The 25,142-nt window shown below is 33.0% G+C and overlaps 4 protein-coding genes across 4 annotated transcripts; 3 read left to right on the forward strand and 1 right to left on the reverse strand.

Annotated features, from left to right (window-relative positions):
• Positions 1-50: 50 nt before the first annotated feature.
• Positions 51-3,082, forward strand: LOC102580588 (ammonium transporter 3 member 3-like). Its single transcript, XM_006343362.2, has 3 exons — positions 51-644; positions 1,104-1,389; positions 2,465-3,082. The coding sequence occupies exons 1-3, from the start codon at positions 51-53 to the stop codon at positions 2,992-2,994; spliced, it is 1,410 nt and encodes a 469-aa protein (XP_006343424.1). The 3' UTR covers positions 2,995-3,082.
• An 847-nt stretch (positions 3,083-3,929) lies between these two features.
• Positions 3,930-8,815, reverse strand: LOC102579598 (serine/arginine-rich splicing factor SR45a-like). The gene is made up of 7 exons (XM_006343280.2): positions 8,711-8,815; positions 8,603-8,622; positions 5,853-5,990; positions 5,617-5,716; positions 5,157-5,306; positions 4,476-4,545; positions 3,930-4,390 (listed from the first exon to the last, which is right to left on the reverse strand). Exons 1-7 carry the CDS (start codon positions 8,711-8,713, stop codon positions 4,146-4,148), a joined length of 726 nt encoding a protein of 241 aa, XP_006343342.1. The 5' UTR covers positions 8,714-8,815; the 3' UTR covers positions 3,930-4,145.
• Positions 8,816-9,798: 983 nt separating this feature from the next.
• Positions 9,799-15,597, forward strand: LOC102579923 (probable prolyl 4-hydroxylase 10). Its single transcript, XM_006343281.2, has 8 exons — positions 9,799-10,113; positions 10,376-10,460; positions 12,474-12,571; positions 12,637-12,734; positions 13,558-13,687; positions 13,768-13,955; positions 14,157-14,243; positions 15,282-15,597. Exons 1-7 carry the CDS (start codon positions 9,917-9,919, stop codon positions 14,228-14,230), a joined length of 870 nt encoding a protein of 289 aa, XP_006343343.1. The 5' UTR covers positions 9,799-9,916; the 3' UTR covers positions 14,231-14,243; positions 15,282-15,597.
• Positions 15,598-21,541: 5,944 nt separating this feature from the next.
• LOC102580251 (NEP1-interacting protein-like 1) lies at positions 21,542-24,661 on the forward strand. The gene is made up of 5 exons (XM_006343282.2): positions 21,542-21,829; positions 23,220-23,398; positions 23,800-23,883; positions 23,972-24,139; positions 24,210-24,661. Exons 1-5 carry the CDS (start codon positions 21,661-21,663, stop codon positions 24,330-24,332), a joined length of 723 nt encoding a protein of 240 aa, XP_006343344.1. The 5' UTR covers positions 21,542-21,660; the 3' UTR covers positions 24,333-24,661.
• The last annotated feature ends 481 nt before the right edge of the window (positions 24,662-25,142 follow it).

A 25,142-nucleotide genomic window follows, 5' to 3' on the forward strand; every position in this document is an offset into this window, starting at 1 on the left:
CGCAACCTTTTTCCCCCCCCCCCCCCCCCCCCATTTTTTTTTTTTTCTAAATGGACCCAAAATATTCAGTCCTCCCACAAGGTATCCAACCAGATGAATCATCACCAGAATGGTTAAGTAAAGGTGATAATACATGGGAATTAATAGCAGCCACAATGGTGGGCCTTCAAAGTGTACCTGGGCTTGTAATTTTATATGGATCAATGGTAAAAAAGAAATGGGCTGTTAATTCAGCTTTTATGGGCCTATATGCATTTGCATCAGTTTTAATTTGTTGGGTTTTATGGGCCCATAGAATGGCATTTGGTACACATTTAATGCCAATAATTGGTAAACCAGAACAAGCTATGGCACAAAATTATTTATTAAGTAAATATTCACATTATAATATTCCAACAGCAGATTATGTATTTTATCAATTTGCATTTGCTGCAATTACTGTTATATTATTAGGTGGTTCATTACTTGGTAGAATGAATTTTTATGCTTGGATGATATTTGTACCACTTTGGGTTACATTTTCATATACATTTGGAGCTTATAGTATATGGGGCTCTGGATTTCTGCAGCCCATTATTGATTTTTCTGGTGGTTATGTCATACATCTTTCATCTGGAGTTGCTGGATTTACTGCTGCTTATTGGGTAAAAAAAAAATTATCCTATGTATTTTTTTTTCCTTTTTAACTGGTTTGATATGCGTTACTTGAGTTGAGAGTTTTTCAGTCTCTATTTCTAGGAGGTAGCTAAGTATAAGGTTTGCTTACAGTATACCTTCTTTAGACCCCACTTAAGTAAATCACATTGAATATGTTGGATAATTTTCTACTAGACATTTTCTACACTTTTTTTTCCCTTGACCCGAGGATGTATCCAAATAAGTCTTTCTAGCTCTACTCATTCTTCCCAAATTCTACTTATGGACTTAACTGAATATGTTATTGTTGTAAATGTTGTTATGGTGGTATGAATATGATTTTCCGCCCTAAATAAAAAAAAAATGTGCCTTGGGTCCCAAAATCCACATTTCTTAGAACCCTTTTTTGAGTACTCAGACTATAACAGTTTCGATAAACAGTCCCTCACTTATTAATTGATTGTTAGGTTGGACCAAGGCATTCACATGATAGACAACATTTCCCACCAAACAACATAATTCACATGCTTGGAGGTGCTGGTTTTCTATGGATGGGATGGACTGGATTTAATGGTGGATCTCCATTAGCCTCTAATTTAATTACATCATTAGCAATACTCAATACACATATTTGCACAGCCACTAGCTTGTTGGTCTGGCTTTCTATGGACATGATTTTCTACAACAAAAGTTCTGTTATTGGAGCTGTACAAGGAATGATAACTGGCCTTGTTTGTATCACCCCTGGTGCAGGTTAGTCCCGAGGCAGATTCAGAATTTAAAGTTTTTATGAATTTTGGATTCTAGTCCTTTATAAGTTATTGGGTTCTAAATTACTCTTTCGAGCCTCTTAATCTATGTGGCACCGTTTGACTTGACATCAGATTAAAGAAGAAAAAAAAGACATTTGAAACTTGTGGTATAAAACAGACTTAAGATAATTGCATGTAAACAAGTTTAGTTTTTAAAGTTCCAAAAGGGGTAAGTTAGTAAAATTATTCTTCTTATATATGATTTCTTAAGGGGCGTGTAACTGGGAAAGTGGACAACTAATATGGAATGGAGGGAGTAAGAAATAATTTAACTTTAGAATATTTCCTTTTAACCCTTAATGAGATGATTTACAAAATACACAAATATTTAAGACATTGTTTTTGGACCACATATTTCAAAAGTCGATTTTGTAGCTTTCCTACCTTCTCTTACCTTATTTAAAGTTGGATGGGACTCTTTAAGTCAAATAAATGATTTTTGGACTTTTGAAACTTGTGATCTAAAACAAACCTAGATATTTGCGTGTAAACAAGTTTTTAAAGTTTCAAAAGGGGTAAATTAGTAAAATTGTTCTTCTTATATATGATTTTTTAAGGGGCGTGTAACTAGGAAAGTGGACAATTAATATGGAATGGAGGGTGTAAGAGATGATTTAACTTTAGAATTTTTCCTTTTAACCCTTAATGAGATGATTTATAAAACACACAAATATTTAAGACCTTGTTTTTGGACCACATATTTCAAAAGTCGATTCGTAGCTTTCCTACCTTATCTTACCTTATTTGAAGTTAGATGGGACTCCCAAGTCAAATGACTTGATCTCCAGACTTTTAATGGCTCTCAATGTCAATACTACTTAGGGTTCAAACTGTCTCGATTCTAAAGAAGAAGATTCTCTAGTCTGTTTTCCCGATACATAATACATGGCATTTGAATAGAATCTTTGTTTTCTTTCTTTCTTAAACTCTGTGTTTAGTCAAGTGATGTCACATAAATTGAAACGGAAGGAGTAATCAATTGAACCAAATGTCCATAACACCATGCTCATTGGCAGGTATAGTAGAGTCATGGGCAGCAATACTCATGGGAATTTCATCAGGCTCAATACCATGGTTCACAATGATGGTTCTTCACAAAAAATCATCATTTTTTCAAAAAGTTGATGACACATTAGGTGTCTTTCACACACATGCTGTAGCAGGTTTACTAGGAGGAATCCTCTCCGGTATATTTGCTAAACCTAAACTTTTAAGGATGTTTTATGGTTCAGACAAGTATGGTCCTGGTTTTTTATACAGCATAATTGATGGAGACATCAAAAGAGGACTTAGACAAATGGCTTATCAGCTTGTTGGTGCTGTGTTTATTACAATATGGAATGTTGTGGCTACTAGTTTGATATGTATTTTTATAAGTAAAATTGTTGAGTTGAGATTACATGAAGATGATCTTGAGATTGGTGATGATGCTGTTCATGGTGAAGAAGCTTATGCTTTATGGGGTGATGGAGAGAGAGATCCACCTAGATTTAATAGGACACCTAAAATCCCTTCTTTTTGTCGACGTCATGGAACCAGTCATTAAAATAGGTGAATTCAGAATCTATAGTTGATGAACCATCTAATGGAAGAACCAAATTTAACGAAGATTTGGTTCATTCCAAACGTACAAGTCGTGAATATTATGTTTTATATAGATTTGTAAGCAGTTATTGAGAGTGAAGATATTCTACATGTTTTGAATGTCGCTCAAAAAAAATTGCTTTAGTTCGAGTCTCAAAAGTCAATTTATAGAATTTGAACAAGTAATTGGTGAGATTCATAAAGAAATATTCATTTTGATGTGTACTACTATCTATTATTGCATTTATTGTGTATAGTGCTACTTAATTACAATCCACCGTCAAATGCATTTCTTTTGAGTCAAGAGTCAACCAAATTCAACCTCTCCTAAACACAAAAGTAGAAACAAAATTTGTTCGCAACCTGACTTGTAAGATTGTACTATATATATTGTTGAACTTTAGAGAGAACTTGAAAACATAATCATAAAGAGTGCAATCTTATTATAGGGATACATTGGAAATCTTTTTTTCTTATGTATACATAATTTGAGCTAAATGTAACAAAGTCCAAAATTGAACCATAGACACTAAATTTGCCTCTATTATAGAGAGATGGGAACATAATTCATTTTATCCTTAAACCAGATTCTAAACTAAGTATTAAAAGAGAGGCATGGGAACCAATCATTCAACTAATCTTGAAAAAATCAAAGATAGCAAACTGTTGAAAACTTGAAATTACCAATCTTCAATAGTGCAAGGATCAGCAGGAAGAAATTGAAAAGCCTCTTACACCCAAAGGCACAAAAGAGAGCATTTCTACCCGGTTAACGACTCAGCGCAACAGAAATGCAAGCACAACATATTAACTTCATAAACCAACTTTAGATCTAGGGCTTTCATCCAACATGGAAGCATATCACGATATCACGAGTAAGAAAGATAACTCCTGGCCTTGGCGTTCAACCTAGAATATGGCATTTCAAAACACACATAGTACTTGACATACAAGCAATATAATTTCCAAAGTCAGCTACGCACAAGCATATCAGGCGCACGAGCACACATACATTCATTAATTGGTACGTTATACCTAAATCTAGTCCAACCAAACTCATAAAGATCCTTAACAAACAGTTTTTACCCATAAGTAGGGCTACTAGATTTCATCCTATCTACCCCCACGAGCATAGTTCCTTTCATAAGGAGAATATGACCTGGATCGTTCCCTTCTTGACCTTCCCCCATAAGGCGAGCGCCTAGGAGAAAAATCTCGACCACCTCGATAAGGCGAACGCCTTGGAGGAGATCTTCGGTGCCCATAGTCCTCACGGCGCCCATAGTCCTCACGTCCACGATACCTACCACGGTCACCACGATCACCACCACGGTCGCCACCACGGTCGCCACGGAAACCTGTGACCAAAGAAAAACAAATGTTCAAGACTACAAAAATTTTGCCCAAAATTACAAAAACTAAGAGAAATGAGAAAGGACTCACCATCGCCCCTTGCGTTCTTAAGCCCTAGATAGTGACCAGGCGTTGGAGTCCTCGCGCGTTTCCTCCGTGACTGAAAAGTAGACATACGGTTTCCTTAACGTGAAGTCTAAACAGGTGCACATTTACATGACAATGGGATATCTAGACTAAACAATATACTTCTTTCTTGAAGTAAGCATGGACATAATACTTCTCTAACCTAGCAAAGAAAACAAAGTTGCTTACCTTCCCCCTTACATGCTTGGTTAGGAAGTTGACAAAGCAGATAACTACGTTCTTTTATAAATAAGTATAAGATCATGTTAGTCGTACAGTAAAGCAGCTTAGATATTTGGCATGTTCCATCCAAGCAAAAAGTCGTGGGAGATAGAGACCAATGCTGGATTAGATTGTTGATAATGACCGTAGATTAGTTGAGAGTATTTGCTGAGGTTGTATAGATGTTGGACAATCTAGTTGCTATGTCTAGTTGATCAGATGCATGTGAAATGCTGTTTTAGCAAGCCATTGGTCAAGCTGAGTGAATATAATGTTGCAGGGAAGAACAGATCATCTTTTATCGCTGCCGACAAAGCTGACGCAATGTCTTCTGAATATAACCACAAAATCTCCAAGTCACAAGAAGATAGAAGCGCAATCAAAACGGACATGCTTCACTTAACTTAATACAAAGCAGCTCACCTTCTCCACTGTTATGTAGCGGCCTTCAAGGACAGACTGATTTAGGTGCTTAATGCAGCGATCGGCATCCTCAAGACTATCCATTGTTATAAAAGCAAAACCACGAGAGATACGAGAACGGGGCTCCACAACCAAGAAAGCTGATTTTACCTGGCAGACATAAAGTAAAAGAAAAAAATCAGAGCAAGTTCATAAGTTTGGAGGGTGGACAAAGGAAAGCAAATCCAGCCAAAAATGCTACCACACCAGAAGTCATTGGTGTACATGTTGAGAAGATACTACTCATAATCAACTTGGAAAGAAACAAAAAAATGGAAAATAAAGAACTTTTTACCAAGAGAGTATACGGTTACACATGATTATGCAAAATAAACCTTGCTTGTGAGCAAAGAGGAGAATGCAAATAGAACAAGGATGAATAAGAAACTAATACGCTTGTAAAATGAAGTAGATTACCAACCTTTCCTTCCTTTGAGAAATGCTCCTCAAGGTCCCTCTGTGTCACCCTTGTGGATAAACCAGTTACATAAAGTGTGGCGCCAGGATTAACAGGTTCGGCCCTGAATAAACCGTGGATGAATAAATTTTAGCAACTTAAAACAAGCTCTTAACACAAAAAAAGACAACACATGGGATACTAAACAGCACTACAAGAAGAAAGACACTGACAAAAAAAAAACTTAAGTTCCAACAAACCTTCCTTGACTTCTTGACCTTGATCTGGACCTAGATCTTCCTCTTGGCCTCGACCATGACCTAGACTGGGATCTAGACCTTGACCTAGATCTAGATCTTACCTTTTCTTCTTCCCAAGGAGAAGGAGAGCGTGAATACCTGGAAAGTGCAGGAAGTAACACCAACCCAGTTGAATAACAATAATATAAAAAACCACATCTTACATACAAATGTAAACCAGAAGAAATAATCTTTTGAAAATGATGCAACAACAGAAAAGCTCGGTAGTAAATTAATATTAGAGAACTCACTTAACAGGAGAAAAACAATCGATGCAATGTGTGATGGAATAAATGCTTTTTCAAAAATGATATGCTACTACAATAAGTTTAAAAACAACTATACCTCAATCTCAAACAAGTTAGGGTCAGCCATGCAATTAAGTTTTTTTTTTTGATGAGCAGCCATGCAATTAAGTTTAGAATGACTGACCAAAAACTGAAAAGCTAGAGCTTGAATTGTATCTTAGTGAACAACCTCTACCAATCAATGATACCAGTGCTTTCACAAGTAATCAATGAAACCAGTTATTTTCAGTAAAAACTAATAGATTAGTTCATTGAGATTTAACCGCATACTCTTCTTTCACTTAGGGAGGCGACACCAAAGTAATTTTTTTCTACCAGCACCATAAACTAAACAGGATATGCATCCAACCAAAAAACACGGACATGTGAGATAACTCCAAAACTGGCTACCAGCCAATAACGATATCCAATCAATAAAAATCTAACCACTAAGTCAAAACTTTTGCCTTCAATGTTTTTTATGTTCTACATTTACCTGAATCTTTCTAACAGACCACATTATCACAGTGGTTCAAAGCCCGTATAAAGGAGGACTACAGTAGGCTGAGAGGCAGTGTAAAAATAGTCTAACTATTATGACTCCTTTAAATACTGAAGGACTTTGATGAAGCAAAATGGATGCAGAGCAGAAAAAACATATAGTTGACCCCAACAAATTCATGTCTGTAGTTTTTTATTCACTAAAATTATCTTGCTCAGCTTTTGGTTTTAAATTGACTATACTACCCGCACTTCAATAGCACCTGCATGCGTTTTGTCTATGATAACAGTCACACAGTCACTGATTCCCAATCCACAAGGAAATATAACCCTATATTTTAATCATCTATATAACCAAAACTTCATTGACAATCAATCATGGTTCATCATTCATGAGCTTCCTTTCTGACAGGTAAATCCAAGAATCAAATTCCAAGATGGCCAAAACTAGGGTTTTCTAGTCCAATAACTGATGGATCAAACATAATATGTGGAAAACATTGAGCTGGTAAACCATCTAGAACTAAGGCACCAATTAGGAAAGGCTTGGTTACCGAGAATGTCAATGACATCTTCATAGTACCTCTAGGAAGGCTGGTTACTTATTACAGAAAGAGCAAAATCAGAAGGTTTTAAGCTGCCGGGAAGCTAAAACCAAGCCACACAACTGTTTTCTCCATGTCAAATGAAAGCAACGTATCTCCCTAGGATGACCATTTCTTTGAGAAAAAAAAATTATTGCCCAAGCGCATTCAAACTGTTTCAATCCTGTATATATCTCATCTATATTCAATAACCAAGCAGATCTACTTCCCTCATGAGCAATAACATACTCATTAACAATTAACCAAATCCCTTTTTCATTTCAAATACAGTGTCCTTTCCTTTTCAAAGAAAGAAAACCATACCAATTCTCCATTAACCAAGTCATCCAATTTAGAGAATAAAAATTCAAAGTTGAAAGTAACTTTGAGTAGTTCTTTTGTAAACTGTAAAGGTAAAAAAATAACTTTAATAAAGATAAGAAGCATCAAATACAGTAAACATTAACAAAAATATAATATATAAAAATCAATAACCCCAGATCAAGCAATGAGAAAACAATTAATAGGACCATTTTGCGCGCACCTCAACTGATTTCATAAAATACCTACTATCTCTCACCAGCACAATTACCAGCTAACTCTTTCACAAAATACCTACAATCTCCCACCAATACAATTACCAACTAACTCTATCCACCAAGACTTGTACGGAAATGATGAAATCACCTAATGTAACAATTAATAGAACCACTTTAACTTTTTTTTAAATAAAAATATGGTGTTTGGAAAGGCACCTCAACTAATTTCATGGAATACCTACAATCTCTCACCCACATACAGGAAGAAATCACCAAATGTAACAATTAATAGAATCACTCTCACTTTTATTTTAATTAAAAATGGTGTTTGGCCAGGCACCTCAACTAATTTCATGGAATACCTACTATCTCTCATCTCACCTACATACAGGAAGATATCGCCTAACGTTCTTCATCTTCGCTGAGATTCAAGCATTAAACTCACTTCATTAGCCACTCAACCACACCTTGGGTGCTTAAAAGAACCAATTTTTCACTTTTCACATGAAAAAGTTACTACATCTCATCCTACCCGCATACAAGAAGAAATCATCCAATGTTCTTCATCTCCACTGAGATTCAAACATTAAACTCACTTCATTAACCACCCGACCACACCCTTGGTGCTTAAAAGAACCAATTTTCCACTTTTCACATGAAAAAATCAACCAAAATAAAACATCCAACTATGAGAAACAGATCAATACTCCTATGTACAAATAACAAGTGCAGGTAAAGAGAAATCAACAGTAAGCAAGGTATCAAATGCAAAAAAACAAGTGAAAGAAACGGATTCGTACCTTTTTACAGGTGAATCAGCCTGCAGAAAATCACATCCATAGCAAAATTCAGACTTAATTATTAATGAAAAACACACATGGAGAGAGAGAGAAAAAGAGAGAACTTGCCATTTTCTGCAGAGACGAGCAAACCCTAAATCGCCGAAAATGGCGAGATGTATATATGTGAACCCGTTTCTGAAAAGGGGGAAAAGGGTTTATGAACAAGGCAATGCAATTTTAGATTAACAAACATTAATTTCTGTTTTTTTTTAAAAAGAAAATTACTACTAGTATTTTTTAACCCAAATTATAATCCACTTGTCTTGGTTAAATTAAAGTGTGTCGAATTATTAGAGAAAATATTGTAATGCATTGACAATAATAATAAACTTAACTTAATCCCGTATGTGTTACTCGAAAGAGTGGTGTGTACTCATATTCTATTCCTACCTTGTGAAATACCTTGTGAAAGTTGTAAGATTATTTTCGATAGATTCTATGCTCAGGTAAAATATAATTAAAAAAAGTAGTGGAAAGAAAGATGATAGTAACAACAAATTATAAAAATAAACGTACAAAAATATGGTAAAACTTATCCGCATCGAATGTATACACCAATCTAATATATGCAGACCATGTGTTTAAGTTTACAATTCATTTTACTTAATCTTAATTAATTAACATGTGTTTTACTTCATTAAATCACGTAATAATAGAAATTGCATTAATTTGATGTAAACACCCGGTGCGGATACGTTTAGTAATCATATTAGTGAATTATGATAACGACTACCAATATATATATATATATATATATATCTCATTTTTTAAGTAATGTTTATCACTCCTATATTTTAGACAATTCTTTAATTTTAATTTTATAACTCATGTGTCATGTTTAAAATCACATAGATTAATGATATTTTGATGCACATGTATATTCTCTCCGTCCTTATTTACTTGTCAAATATTTTCTAATTTAATTATTCTTTTTACTTATCATTTTTGATAAATCAAGATACGTCAAGATTTTTCCTCCTATTATACCCTCAATTCTATTAATTAGTAGGAGTTAACTCACTATTTCAATGATTATTTTATTTCAAAGTAAAATTTGACAATTTTAAAAAAAAAAAAAAAATTAGTTCAAGACAACACGATTTAAACTTCTTATTTTTTTTCTTAAATTCCGTGTTTAAGACAACACGTATTAGTGACTTGAAGACTTTACTGTAACTAAAAAAAAATTCCACCGGAAGGATTTGTATCCAAATCAATTTCAGGGTTAACAAATTCCCAATTCGAATTTTCAGAGCTTAATTTTCAGCAACAATGGCAGTCAAAGGGAGGCATTTCCGAGGTTTATCTCGGAAATCGTCTAATTCTACGCTGCTTTTTGCCGTGTTTATTGGGTTTTCATTTTTCGTGCTGATTCTTCTCGCTTTTGGAATTTTCTCGATTCCTTTCACTTCTAGAGGATCGCGAAAAGTACATGATCTTAGCTCAATTGCTCACAATGCAGCTGGAAGGTAATTTTCATTGTATTGTTTGGTTAATTGTTGCAGAGACGGATCCAGAATTTTAATTTAATAGGTTCAATTTTAAAGATTTTTAGCATTGTATTCGTTGTAATGTTAAAAATTATGAGCTTAAATCTAACATTTGTTGAGATTTTAGCAAATAAACCCTTAATCAAAAGGCTACAGCTGCTCTGGATTGCTGGTTACTTTTTTCATTTTCAGAATTGGATAGGGATCTGATAGTATTTATGGGTTTTTTTGTTTGCTGAAGACGAGATGATGATGGTGGAAGAGGAGATGAGTGGGCTGAATTGATTTCATGGGAACCAAGAGCTGTCGTCTACCATAATTTCTTGGTACTTCCATTAAGTTTTTTTTTTTTTTTTTTCAATACATTTTGCATGAATAACAGTATAGGAATAGATGGATAGTATCATCTTTTAGAGTTGATCGTGACGGGATTTAACAACTATTTACCTGGTGGAGGTGCCCATGTGAACTCATGATGGACATATAATTTACTTGATGCTCTTCAAGTTCACACGACTGAAATTACTCTATTGATAAGATACATATCAATGTAGATAGCTCATCTGACACAGTGAATCGAGAAAAGATCAAAGCTTGGTACTTTTTTTTGTTTATTTCAATGGGCTGAAGTGATTTCATGGTAACCAGGAGTTGTCGTCTCTTGCTACTTTTTTTTTCTTGGTTTATTTCAATGCATTGTGGATGGATAGCAGTTCAGGAAGAAATGAGCACTGTCCTCCTTAAGAGTTAGTCTTGACGGTATTTTGTAACTATTTTACCTGGTGGAGGTGCCCATAGAGGTGGAACCAGGATTTGAAGTTTACAGGTTTTTAACTGCTACCAAACCAATAGCTCGTCTTATTTAATGGGTTCGCAATTAAATATTTTGTACAAATTCAATGAATTAAGCAAAAGTTACTGGGCTCTTCCAAATCCATAAGTGATATTACAGGCCTTGGAGTGCTCATGTGCTTTGAGATGCATGTTTGATTATTCGAAATCAGGACTGCAGTCTTAATTTACTCAGTGCACCCCAAGTTTGCACGACTGAGATTACTCTATTGACATGATATTCATTCATGGATACTACTTCTATAAGGGTAATGTAATATTCTTTCTTGATGGTCAGGAAGACTGTCATGTGTAGGAAATGAGAAATACTTGCATTTGGATTTCTTTTACTACACAAATTTGGGAAGGGCACATTACTTATTAATTTGGATAAGCTGCAAATCAATATAGATAGCTCATCTGATGTAGTGAAATGAAAAAAAATCAAAGTTTCATAACGATGGCAACACTTGATTCCTGTGTTCTTTTTCTTTCTTTAAATCAGCATTGGCATCACTATGCAATTTGCTTTTGCACTGTGCCACTGCGAGAAGCCAAATGCACTTCTCTGCCATTCAAGACCATGTAGATCACTATAACTTGGTTTTCAGCAATCATCAATAATATTGAGGAAACTAGTGTCGATATTGATTCAATATTGATACTAGTGTCCTCATCATAGCATTTACCTGGTGGTTCGATGGCTAATGTTTTGCTGTTTATTGTTTGACAATAACTCTTACCTTTACCCAAAAAACGGGAAGAAAAGATGCATTATCACCTTGCATATGGTGGTTTCTATAGAAAGAAACATAAATACGCTTTGGAAAATATATCTCTAGTCTGAAGATCAAATCAGATTCTTTTTTTTTAGTTTCCTTTTTGTTGTTGACTGGAAATTGTAAATGATGTTGAAACCCTGCTAAAAATTTCAGATTCACTACATTGATAGTCAGGGTCTTTTTGATGGGATGTCAGCACAACACAATCTTTGTGTTGTTCGTTACTCCTTTCGTTTCAATTTATGTAACCGTTTTGGTTGGGTATAGAATTTAAGAAACAAAGAAGAACTTTAGAATTTGATGTCAGCACAACAAGTTGTTCGTTACTCCCTTCATTTCAATTTATGTAGCGGTTTTGGTTGGGTATAGAATTTAAGAAACAAAGAAAAACTTTAGAACTTGTGGTCTTACATATGTCATGAAATTTTTGTGCTATAAAAGCATGAGAAGTTTAAAATTAAGTTGTTTCTCAATATAGAAAGGTGACATTCTTCGTGGAACAAACTAATAAGGAAATAGTGCCCCATAAAATAGAATCAAAGTAGTTTTAACAATGCATACCTTTAAGAAAAAAAAAATGGTTTGTGGGTTGATGCATTTTCTGGTATCTTTGGAGTTGTTACTAATGTTCTCATTCGAGCATATCTAATACTGGATCTGTTGACCAATGCATTAACTGTTTCTGAAAAGTTGCTATTCTGAACTTCCTTCCTGTTTTTTGGGCAGTCAAAGGAAGAATGTGAATATCTGATTAATCTTGGAAAGCCTCATATGAAGAAGTCAACTGTCGTTGATAGTGCTACTGGCAAGAGTACAGACAGCAGGTAAGCATCTCTTTTGCTTGTTCATTTCCATTGTCACTGTTTTAACTAATAAACCTCCCTGGCAGGGTTCGAACAAGTTCGGGAACATTTCTTGCCAGGGGACAAGATAAAGTAGTCAGGACTATAGAGAAAAGGATTGCAGATTTCACCTTTATACCCGTAGGTATGCTGATTTTATACCGAAATATGTGATTCTTTGAATTTACACTGTTATTTGCTATTACTCTGGGTGTGTGCATTTTGCATGATGCTCGATCTTAGACAGACCTTGAAAAAATTCCATACATGTTGATATAGAAAATGATACCACCTGTCTCTTTTTGTGATGGAGTAGGAATTGGTTATTTGGTCTCACTATGAATCACATATAACGTCTGCTATTACTTAGGAATTCCAGTTTGCTTCAGCTGTAATTTTCCAGGGGAATATTCTTGTTGAGATCCTCTGCAGAAAGGGTCGTTTCGTTCAGCCTATGAATGATTTTGCTTTTGTTGATGGCTATTGAAGTTGTATGCATTTTCTCTGGAGAAGCTTTATCCCGATCTGAGATTCAGTTCAATTGCATGATTAGTGGTGGAAATGAATTGGAAACTAATTACATGTGCAAACTTAAACTAGTACTTTTCAAATCCTGCAATGCAAAATCTGGGTACTACAACTCATGTAACATTCGGATTCTAACATATATATACAAAGTACCTGTTTCAAAATAATCTGGGTGTTAATAACTGCTTCAAATTACTCCTCTTCCCTATACGGACCATAAAATTTTGTGTTTATTTGAGGGCTGATTTTCTTTTGAAAAAAAAAGGATCTCAAAGGGGACATATATCATCTACATGGTTCAACCAGACAGGCATATTTGTTTTTCTTGACACAGCTAAACTTACTAAATTTTCCTCTTTAACTACCCAACAATTTGACATGTTTGCCAATATGCACTGTCTTGAATTGCATGTAATTGGTGCTTCTGCTTCTGCCTATAGAGCATGGTGAAGGTCTTCAAATTCTCCACTATGAAGTGGGTCAAAAGTATGAGCCACACTATGATTACTTTTCGGATGAGTTTAATACTCAAAATGGTGGTCAACGCATTGCTACGGTTTTGATGTACTTGTAAGTGGCTTTCCCTAGGTGAGGTTTATATTTACGTATTTAGTTAGTTACTCTGGTTAATATCTCTTGCTGCACCACAGATCAGATGTTGAAGAAGGGGGAGAAACTGTATTTCCTGCTGCCCAGGGAAATTTTAGTGCAGTTCCTTGGTGGAATGAGCTATCTGAATGTGGGAAAGGTGGACTCTCTGTAAAACCAAAGATGGGTGATGCTTTGCTTTTCTGGAGCATGAAGCCTGATGCTACTCTTGATCCTTCAAGCTTGCACGGTGAGTAATGTTCATTAAGAGTAGGTTCTGAATTCTGATAATGGCTGCTGATTGATTTAAGAAGCTCAACTACAATATATTGTCATGTTATCTGAAGATTTTATTTCACATGAAGTATCAACCTCTGTACAACTTAGCAGAGCTCATGACTACCACAAAGTTTGTCGACAAACAAGTTCAATTATCTGCGTCTTGTTGTAGGTGGGTGCGCCGTGATTAAGGGTAACAAGTGGTCATCTACGAAGTGGATGCGTGTTCATGAATACAACATTTAACCTACAGCAAAAGGTAAATATATCCCCTTTAATGAGGATAAATAAATACAAATTAATGCATTTCTAATTTGTTGCCCAGGTTTTGCAAAATCACTCTGGTCTTAGATATGTTTCTTCTTCTTGAACCTCACAATTATGTGGCTTCATGCTTATTGTAGGTATGCTACAGAAATTTATTAGAAAGTGATGATCCAAGTCTTTGAATGTGTCCTTGAGTTATGTTTCCTAGTATTAGTCCTATAGACCCAAAATGTAAGATTAGCTCTTTGCGGACAAACATTAAACTCATTTATGAGGACATACTACGTAGCCTTCATTTGTGAGTATATACTCCCTTTAACCAAGAAGATGATTATTTTTTCAGAAAAATGTAGTATTAGCTCCTTGCAAACAAACAGTTAATTCATTTTTAAAGATAACAGACTACCTAGATTTCATTTGTGAGAATATACGCTCTTTGAGCCAGAAGATGAATACTTTTAGGAAGTGGTGTCCCTACAATGAAGGGTATGATGAGGTCGTACTCTGGCATATATAATGAGGAAAAGAATCATTTAAATCCAAGGCAAGAATTACCCCAATACTAATTATGATAGAGTTGAACCTCTAGTATGTGACAGAGAACTGTTTCATCATTCTCTTCATATCATGGGAATAACAATAGGAATGTGATTCCCAAGTTTCTGGAAACCCCTTTAGAGTTAGTAGGTTTGAGGTGGTGTGGAGTAATATTTAAAACATATATACTCCGAGCCTAGAGCAGCGGATCAGTCTGTATCCTGCACGCAAGAGCACCATTTCGTTGCACATTACAAATTTTAGTTGCCTTCTAGAATATCGGTGTACCTTTAGCATGACTGCATGAGATCCTCTGCAGCTTCACTTTCTTTGTTTACTTGTCCACCCGTCCAAATTCAGTTTCAGTTATTCTCCTAACTGAGGTAAGAGGTAGAAAATGGCCGAATCATTCATGTGTAAAATTCGTCATCTCTAGTGGAGTAATCTTGTAGATTTATCCTCTTCTTTAGATTTGACGATATCGCTTATGCAGGTCCACTTTCGAGTTTGGATGCACTCGCTGTTGTACGATTTGTATCAAAAGAAGTTATAATCTTGTAATTTTAGGAGAGCTCAGCTTTCAACCTCAAGCCTATTATACTCAGATGGTACTATTTTCTTCATCTTTTTCTTTTTGGTTCTTCCTTTTCCGCTTTGGTTCTCTTTGTATTTTATCGAGTTATAGTGAATACAGTCGAGTAAAATCACTCAGCACAAGCTTTTATATGAAATGAGAATTATAGCTATTTATATACAATATCCGGCCGGTATGTACTGCATACTCAGGCGGAGCCATGATTTCAACTTTACGAGTTCTGAGTTTTAGAACGACTTGAAGTACTAATAACTGGGCTCTGACTTTGATATATGTATATTTGGTGAATATTTCAACATGGTTTGAGCAAAAGTTAGTGGGTTTGATCTCAATAGTTGAATGATATTATAAATAGAGCTAGTAATTAAAGTCCCCTATAAATTATTATATTTTTACGAGTTTCATATTTAAATTATGCTATATTTTTGTCTTGCAAGGGTTAAAACCAACCTGACTGACACATGACAAAGTATTTCATAAAAAAATTGACTTTGTTATTGTCCATAAAAATAAATATATTACGTCTCGATTTCAAAATCGAATTATAATCAGTAGGAAAAAAGTAACCTATGATCTAAAAAAGATTTTGTGTCCCAAGTTTAGCCAAAACCAGTTGCTAATCGCCCACTGTAATATCCTACTTGTTATTATCTTAATTACTCTAATTAACCACACGCCTCAGCTAATTTTCTAGTTTAACCTACCCTTCTTTATAGTTCATGCATTGACTTTATAATATAATAATGGAATAATTTTAAAAAAAAACATATAATTGGCAGGTGAGACTTTGAGGGTTAATTGTGTAATAATATCATCTATTACTTTTCTCCTCACACATTATTTGGGACGGACATAAATCACTTAAAAGCAAATTTATCGAATCAAATTGAAATTTATCATATTAAAGTTTGATCATCGTATCATACTGAACTTTTCAAAATTTGATATGTACTTTTGATTATTTATTACTAAATTATCATAATCTAAATATTGAATCGAATATCGAACGTTCATTTCGTGTCGAATCTTAATTGTTCGAGCTTGTGACCAATTGAATAATTCATGTTAATTGTGTCATCCTCACATTCCAACACACATTATCTTCACCCTACGTTGTAGCTCCATTTCCACTATCCAACCACCATTATATCTCATATTCCATAATATTTATGTAGATTATATACAAGTTCTTTTTGGATAATATTTTCTGTTTACGTACGTATTATAAGAGTTAAAATTAAAATTTAATAATAACTAAGGGATCAAAAGTATAACTCCATTAACTATTTATTTATAATATAAGTTAATTAGCATTCTTGTATTTTAATTCATTTCCCTAATGTAGGTAGCTACAAAATCTTCATCAAAGTTTGTTTGGTAGGGAGGAAAATATAAAAATATTTCCTATATTTTTTAGGTTTGGTTGGTTAAAATTTATAAATATTTTTCTCTCAAAAAATAAGTTATTAGTATAATGACTTTTCTAATGAAAATAAAAAAAATAAGTTCCGAAAGTGACATTCACATCGATTGTTTTCCTCCACATCCACCCAACGATCCCACCCCTAACCTCACTTCCAGTTCCTAACCTATTCCACCCTCATCGTGTTTTGCAAAATTACATATAAATATTCATGAGATGATATTCTTTTTTATTTACTTACCAAACACTAGAAAATAAGTAAAGAATTCACTTATTTTTCAAGAAAATATTTTTCTTCATACCAAACATACCCTTTCAATAACAACATACCCAATGTATTCCCCACATAATGAGGTCTGAGAAGTTTAGAGTATACGCAAACCTTATCTCTACCTCAGTTGTGATGTAGAGAGACTATTTCCGATAGGCCCTCGACTCAAAACAAAAACAGACTAGAAAAAGATGTAGTGAAAGTATAAGAGACAATAAATAGTAACAAAACAACAAATAGTAGCAGAACAATTCTACAACCAAATAATACTACAATTGAACTACACAAACAAACAAATACTAATTTATACCAAACACACCTTTAATACAAAATTTAATAGGAAAATTCAAATTGGAATATTTCTCTTCTTGTTAATTAATGAAAATGAAGGTTTAAGGGTGCGCTTTTTTCTTTCTTCTTAGGGGCCACAAATGAAACCGCCCAAATAATGCAAGGTGGATTTGGATGAAGAAAAAGTAAAAGTGCATAGAAGTAGGCCAATTCATCAAATTTGATTGGTATCCATCACAAATATTAATTTATTTAATAATAATTCAATAAAAACAACACAATAATATTATAAATGAAACACAATAGATCTTTATAAGTTCATTTAATATATATACAAGGTTAAAATTACTCTATTACGTATATATATATAACAGATATTGAAGTTTCTTAATCTTTTTATGTAATTTCTAAATATGTAAAATTATTTTCAATAATCTTAAGAATTATATGTCTAAATGCATTATTAACTAAAAGAAAATATTTTTAAAATTCAAACGATGTCATATAAATTGAGATATACGAAAATTAGGATACTATTTGTTTGACAAGTGGACATAATAAATGGGCATCACTCCCTATGTTCATAGTACATAATCCTCTGTCCTTCCTCTTTATGAAAAGAAATATCTTTGCCACTAGTAATGTCATAAAGTTCACAAACATCTATCCAACTCTCACCCAACCACATCTACAAAGTCTCCTCTTTTAAACTAAACAAATATGGGGAGAAAAAATAATATTACTCCCTCCGTCGTCATTTTAGATTTCACGTTTCTTAAAAAATTATTCTCTTCTTTTAATAATAGTTGTCCACTATATTAAAAAAGTTGTCCATCAATATTTGTCCAATTTAGAAAATCAAGAAATAATTTACTTTTTGTATCTATTTTACCTTTGCTATTAAATATTATTTATCATCTAACACATTTTTCAAAACATTAAATTAAATAAAGTCAAAAGATAATATAGTAATATTACCCCTATTATTTATTATTTCTTAAGGGGTGTGTCAAATCAATAGTGAATAACCATAGGTGTTTCTAAAGGGGGTTCCGTGGGTTCACGTGAACCCATTCTCCCCTCTCTAGATCATATATAGTAGTGTTGTAGTTTTCAAAAAATATTTAAATATAGAGGTGTGAATCCACGTTAAAAGTAGCATATAATAATACGATGATGACTAGGTATACCTCTCTAAGCAAAGATAGAAATTTAAATCTTTTATCTATCTTATTTTTTTAGCAACACTCCTCCAAGTGGTTATCGGTACCACTTTTGGCATTTCAATCATTTTTTCCTTTGTTTTTTTTTGCTTTAATCTTTCAAAATTTTGAAGTGTGTTACGTTGGAAATTCCTTAAAAAAAATAGCACTGTAAAATTTTTATATAATTAAATCAAATGCGTATATTAAAATTTAAAACTAGTAGTATTATATATGTTGGACCTATAATTTTTAAAATTTAACGTTCAATGTAAAGAACGTAAAGTTCAAAGTGATCAAATTTATATCTTAGATGCATGCACCCATCCTTCCGAAATCCTGGATACGCCTCTGTGAACAACTATTGTTGGACAGAGGGAGTAGACAATTTTATCATTGTACCCTTATTTAGTGTTATCTTGAAGTCAAGTTTTCAATAAATGCACATGAATAGTAATATATTTCGATTAATTAATTTGACCGATGAAGATGAATAAATTACTTAGTTTTTTTATGTTAGTCAAATTCATACTTTTAAGACTAATAACTCTTAAAGGTAAAATAGGAAGAATAGTGTCATTTATGTATTGATTTTGTGAAATGACAAATATTAAGGAATACCTATTTTTAATAAGGACGACATGAAAATAGAAACCGAGGAATACTATAAACAAAAGATTCTCTTAAAAATAGAAATTACATATGCATAATCATTCTTTCTTCTATAAGTGCGCACTAATAATATATCTGATATAATCTCATAAATACGATTAAGATAAAATAATATATACATAAATTGTATATCTACCTTTTGGATACAAAAGTTCTTCTTCTTAAGTGTCTTATGTCTACAATTTATTAGCTAGAATAATTTAAATATTGCATAAACTCACCTAAAAAGGTGCTTCCATCGATCTATTTTACTTGTCGTTTTTTTATTAAAAATAGATGGTTCAAATAATTATTATTTAGAAAATAAGATATGGTTAAAATATTCAAATTGTTCATTATACTAAAAAAAGATATCTATTTTTAACTTGTTTAATTTGAAAAAAAAAAAAAAAAATTAAGAGATATTTATCACTTAATTTTCAATTTATTCTTATTATTAACTATATTAATTTTTTCAAAATTAAATTTATTATATTCAAAAAGTGATATAATAAAATGATCATTTTATTTATTGCTCTTTCAGAATGTGTTAAGTCAATACTAAATAAGTAAAACTCATCTGAGAGAAAGTCTTCATATTTACCCTTACTCAATATATGTCATGAAGATAAATTAACATTATGAAAAAATGTGTGGTATTATATTGAGATCAATAAATAAATAAAAATAATTTAATTAATATAGGTTACTATTTTTTAAAAAGCGTGAAAAATAAAACATGCCAAGTAAAATAAATTGGGGAGAGTAAAACATTTTCATTCTAAAGGTGTGCACAAATTTAGGTCGAATCATCAAAATGTGTGGTGTAATAATTAAGTAAATGAATTCTTTTTTGATATAAAGAAATAAAACATTTATAATGGACTTTTAAATTATTTTGAAATTATAATTTTAGATTAATTACAACCCCTTATTAAATACATAGTACCAAACACTTGAGGAAAAATAATAATTTAAAAATATACTACTCAAGTGTGAAAAATATTTATTAAAAAAGAGAAGAATGAAAGAAACAAGAGAGACAAAGTGAAACTTTTAGCATGTGAGTTTCTTGCCTCAATTGGGTGTATCATTTAAACCCACAAGCAAAGATTCAATTTTTTGTCAAAAAAGAAAGACAATTCCCATTCATTCAAATTGCTTTGCAAAAACCACTAGTATGATGTATTAACAAGTACATTTTTTAAATTTTAATCAGAAATTTCTAGTTCGAATATCGAGTATATATATAGACATAATACATAAATATACTTTTTAACATTGTCTTATTCGACATCTTTATTTATCAATTTTGGATGTGCACAAATATGTACTTAAATTTGTATAGAATTGAACAAGTAACGCACACATCCTATTTGGCATTTTATATAGCAATTTGTGTCCTACACGACATTCTATGTGGTGTCCTACGTGTATTGTGACGCGTGTGACTACTTGTTCAACATTATATAAGCTTAAGTGTTTATTTATGCACACTCAAAGTTAAAGAACATAGACGTCAGTTGAAACTTGAAACCAAGTTTAAGGACATATTTATATATTATGCTTGTAGAATTTACTTCTTTGAAAAATATTTTTCTTTTATTTTTTAAAAGAACTTTAGAAAGTCATTGTCTATGTTTGACTAACTAATCTAAAAAAAATAAGGAAAACTACTATTCAAAAATATATTTTTTTCCTCTAAAAACTTAACTAAACACCTTATTTTTCTAAAATAAAGCATATTTTGAAGGAAAAAGAAAACACTTTTGGCTTCTTAGAAGTTTGACGAAACAGACTAGAAACACTTTTATTAGAAAACATATACCTCTAATATCCTAATATAAAACTTTTAAACATGAATCTAAATTTAATTTGGTCTCAATATTAATATCGAACATCAAGCAAGAAATTAAAAAATTGACAAAACAGACTAAAACCACTTTTATTAGAAAACGTTATACCCCGAACGTCATAATATAAAACTTTCCGACATGAGTTTAAATTCAATTTTTTCTCAATACAAATATCGAACATCAAACAAAAAATAAATTTTTTTGTCAAAATCGACTAAAAACACATTTATTAGAAAACATTATACCCCCTAATATCCTCATATAAAACTTTTCTACATGAATCTAAATTTAATTTGTTTTCAATATTGATATCGAACACCAAATCGATAAATAAAAATATAAACTTTCTTTTTCTCATTACCTTCTTTGTTTCTCTCATGAGAGAGAGAGAGAAGTGTGTCAAACAAAGCTATAAATGCTAGTTGGTTTTGTGGTTTCTTTTCAACTTCACATCACCCTCTTAACTTCTTTATATATACAACTACACACAATACAATATTTACATTGAATTTATTACTATAATATAGCTGTTTTCTTATACAATTCTCTTAATCTTTGCAAAAGTAAAGAAAAGAAAAAAAAAATGGATTTTTACACATATCCAAGAAGTGCTTTTTCTTCTTCATCATCAATTTTTTCTTCATTTTGTATGATGGATTTGATTGAAAGAGCCAAAGATTTCTTCAGATTTGCTGTTTCTACTATTATTGGGAATGTGTTTTCTGCAATTTTCACATTTTTCTTTGCATTAGGTGGGTATATACTATTATAAATTCTTATTTACAATTTTTGTGTATTAAATTGTGACTTTTTCCTCTCTTTTTTTGGGGGGGTTTGATTATTCAATAGGGTTTGTCGTAGATTTTGGATCAAATTTTGAAAATTTATATTTGATTATTGTTTGAGTGGATCTCTTTTTTGGGATTTGTGTAGTTTCTTGTACTTCAATTTTTGTTACTTTACCTTTGTTGGAGTTTGTGTCATGTTAATATCTATTGTTTCTTTTTTGTTTTGGTTTCTTACTTGGTGTCTTGTATTTTTGGAGTCTGATAAAACTCGAATTCACGTCAGAAAGTGTCATATTGGAGGTAAAATGCTGTTAACAAAGACGTCTCGAAGTCGAGACCTCATGTTATTATCTGTGCTTTCTTGTACTTGTGGAAAGGTCCGCGTACACTCTACCCTCCGGATATCTTATTTTGTGGGATCACATTGGGTATATTTTTGTGGTTGGTGAGTTTTTTTGGGAGAAATTTCACTTTTACTCGAAAAAGTTCAAATTTTTTCTAAAGTAAAATGTATATACAAACACAACTTGAAGTTCTCAAATTTTTGAATTTCAACTTCAAAATCTATGACTAAACCAAAGAAAAATTTTGTGTAATGCATTTTTGATATGGGTTAGACTAAGGTTATTGGACTTTTTCTCTTCCAACTTTCAATCTAGCTGTCTTGTTGATTGTGTTTTCACCCTGAATTTAGGGTATGATATTATTGAGTTTGTCTTTAATCAGAGATAGATTCAAGATTTTAGCTTTATGAGTGTAATGTGTGGTTATAAAAACTATTCATAAAGGAGATATATATACAAATATGTTACATTATTTTTTTCCCGAATAGACTAATAAGGAAATAGTGCCAAACAAAGTGAAACGGAAGGAGTAGTATTTTTGGCATTTTAAGGATAGGTTTTACTGTTGTACCATTTGATTTTCAAAATTCCAGCAGAATAGATTGAGTAAAAACTAAGGTGAAATGTTTGATTCAATATTTTGTTTGTCATTTGAGCTAATAAGCTAAAGTCGGATAGCCCAAGGCAGAGCCAGGATTTGAAGCTTATGAGTTCGGGATTCTAAATTATAATAATTTGTATATATGGAGTGGGTTTCTTAAGACAAAGACAGACTTTGTACCAAAGTTACTAGGTTCAGTCGAACTCGTATTGCACATAGTTATAGGACTGAAAGAAAAACAGATTCTAAAATTTTCAATAAGAAAGTTGACTCTCATTTCCTATTAATGGAATGAAGTTGTGATTTGCATATTCGCGGGTGATTGTGTTTCAACTGATGATAATGTTACAAGTGACTGCTTTTTAGTCGGAATGTGAAGGTAATAATAGTGGCATTGATTTTTTTGCAGTGGGCACGTTATTAGGAGCAATGACAGGAGCTTTGATAGGTCAAGAAACGGAAAGTGGATTTATTAGAGGTGCCGCGGTTGGAGCCATTTCTGGTGCTGTTTTCTCTCTTGAGGTCTTTGAGTCATCTCTGTTACTATGGCAATCTGATGAATCCGGAATTGGATGTGTTCTTTATTTGGTAAGCAACATAGCACCTTTTCACACTGATACTTTTGAAAGTTTAGCTTTGTAATTTTGTAACGTCTGCATCGGATATCAGTACATTGAGGAAGGATTTAAGTGAAATACACTGAGAGCGTAAACTTGTTATAGCATGTCATATCATATACCTTTGATTTCACATTACTAGTAAATGCTTATTAAGTAGAGTTATGTGCAACTGCTTTTTAAGCGACTTGATAATATTTTATACTCCCAGTGCATAGAACTTAAACTCCGATGACAAACAATCTCCTGATCCAAATAGTTAAAGATTTGTTTTTCGTCCATTTCTCACTCTTCCCCGCACAAGGTGCACAAGCTATGTGTTACATACTTCTTAGGTTTATGGTTAATGATGGTTCTGTTGAACTTGTGCAGATTGATGTAATAGCCAGCTTGTTAAGTGGTAGACTAGTTCGTGAACGGATTGGTCCAGCAATGCTTAGTGCAGTGCAAAATCAGGTATCATGTAACATAACTCTAGCCATTTGGAATTCTGACAGCAACTTAAGCTCTCTTCATTTGCTGACTCTTTCTTGTGGTTGATCAGATGGGAGCTGTTGAAACTGCATATGAAGAGGTGCCTAACATTTTCGATACAGGTGGGGCAAAAGGTTTGTCTGGACATTTTGTGGAAAAGATCGCGAAGGTTGTAATTAGCAGTGATAACAATGTGGATGATACAGGGGAGAGAGTCTCGTGTTCAGTCTGCTTACAGGTAAATTACGTTAAACAAAGCTATTTATTTTTCCGTTTGTATTGTTCTGATTGATTACTGATGTATCCAGGACTTTCAACTGGCGGAAACTGTTAGATGTTTGCCACAATGTCATCACATGTTTCACCTACCATGCATCGATACATGGTTGCTGAGACATGGCTCATGTCCATTGTGCAGACGGGATCTATAGGTGGTTGTACTCTGGTAAATAGTTATAAGGTTATTTAATTTCTTCATACTTACTGAAAAGGATTTCCCCCTCTATGTTTGCCATCACATGCAGTATATCGAGGAAGCCTATGTAATTTAGTGGCATATATGCACTTTCCAGTATGGTCATTGTAGTCAATTACCATTGTGTAGAAAGAATTTTAATCTATTATAGTATAGTGCTCACTGCTCACTACTTCTACTAAGTAAGTATTTTTGTATCAGCACCCTCATGTTTCGTGCAAACGTCTTGCAAGAATAGGTTTACTGTATCTAATTAGTTGCAGAACATACGAGTTTTCTGGTGAAGCTGTGCGTCTAAGAGGATAAACATATGTTTATCCTCTTAGACGGATTTGTGTGTTGTTTTGGATGAGACCATAATCATCGCGCTGTTCAGTCTGGGCATGGAATTTTATCCTCTTGTAATGCTCTATAGCTGAGAAATTGCTTAGTAGGTGACTTTTGTTACTGAAATAGTTGGATATCTTGAGGCTGCAAGTTTCTTAGTTTAAACATTTAGTTGAGAGGCTTCAACAAGATCTTTCTTTGGTAGAGTAACTGCATTGTAGGTTGCATCTTTCCAGCTGTTAGTTCTGTGATCTTCATTTTATGTGAAGGAATGGACAAAAGCAATTGCGTGATTTGTTGTCTGATCATACTCAAAATTATGTATCTAGTTATAATATTTTTACAGCAGTCTGGTTGCTGCACTTAAAAGTGGTTTTCGACAACACTCATTTTTGATAAGCTAGCTTGAGTGTACCTTGATTAATTCCACTGAGTACCT

The sequence above is a fragment of the Solanum tuberosum genome, unplaced genomic scaffold, assembly GCF_000226075.1.
Source record: "Solanum tuberosum cultivar DM 1-3 516 R44 unplaced genomic scaffold, SolTub_3.0 scf00039, whole genome shotgun sequence".
Taxonomy (NCBI): Eukaryota; Viridiplantae; Streptophyta; class Magnoliopsida; order Solanales; family Solanaceae; genus Solanum; species Solanum tuberosum.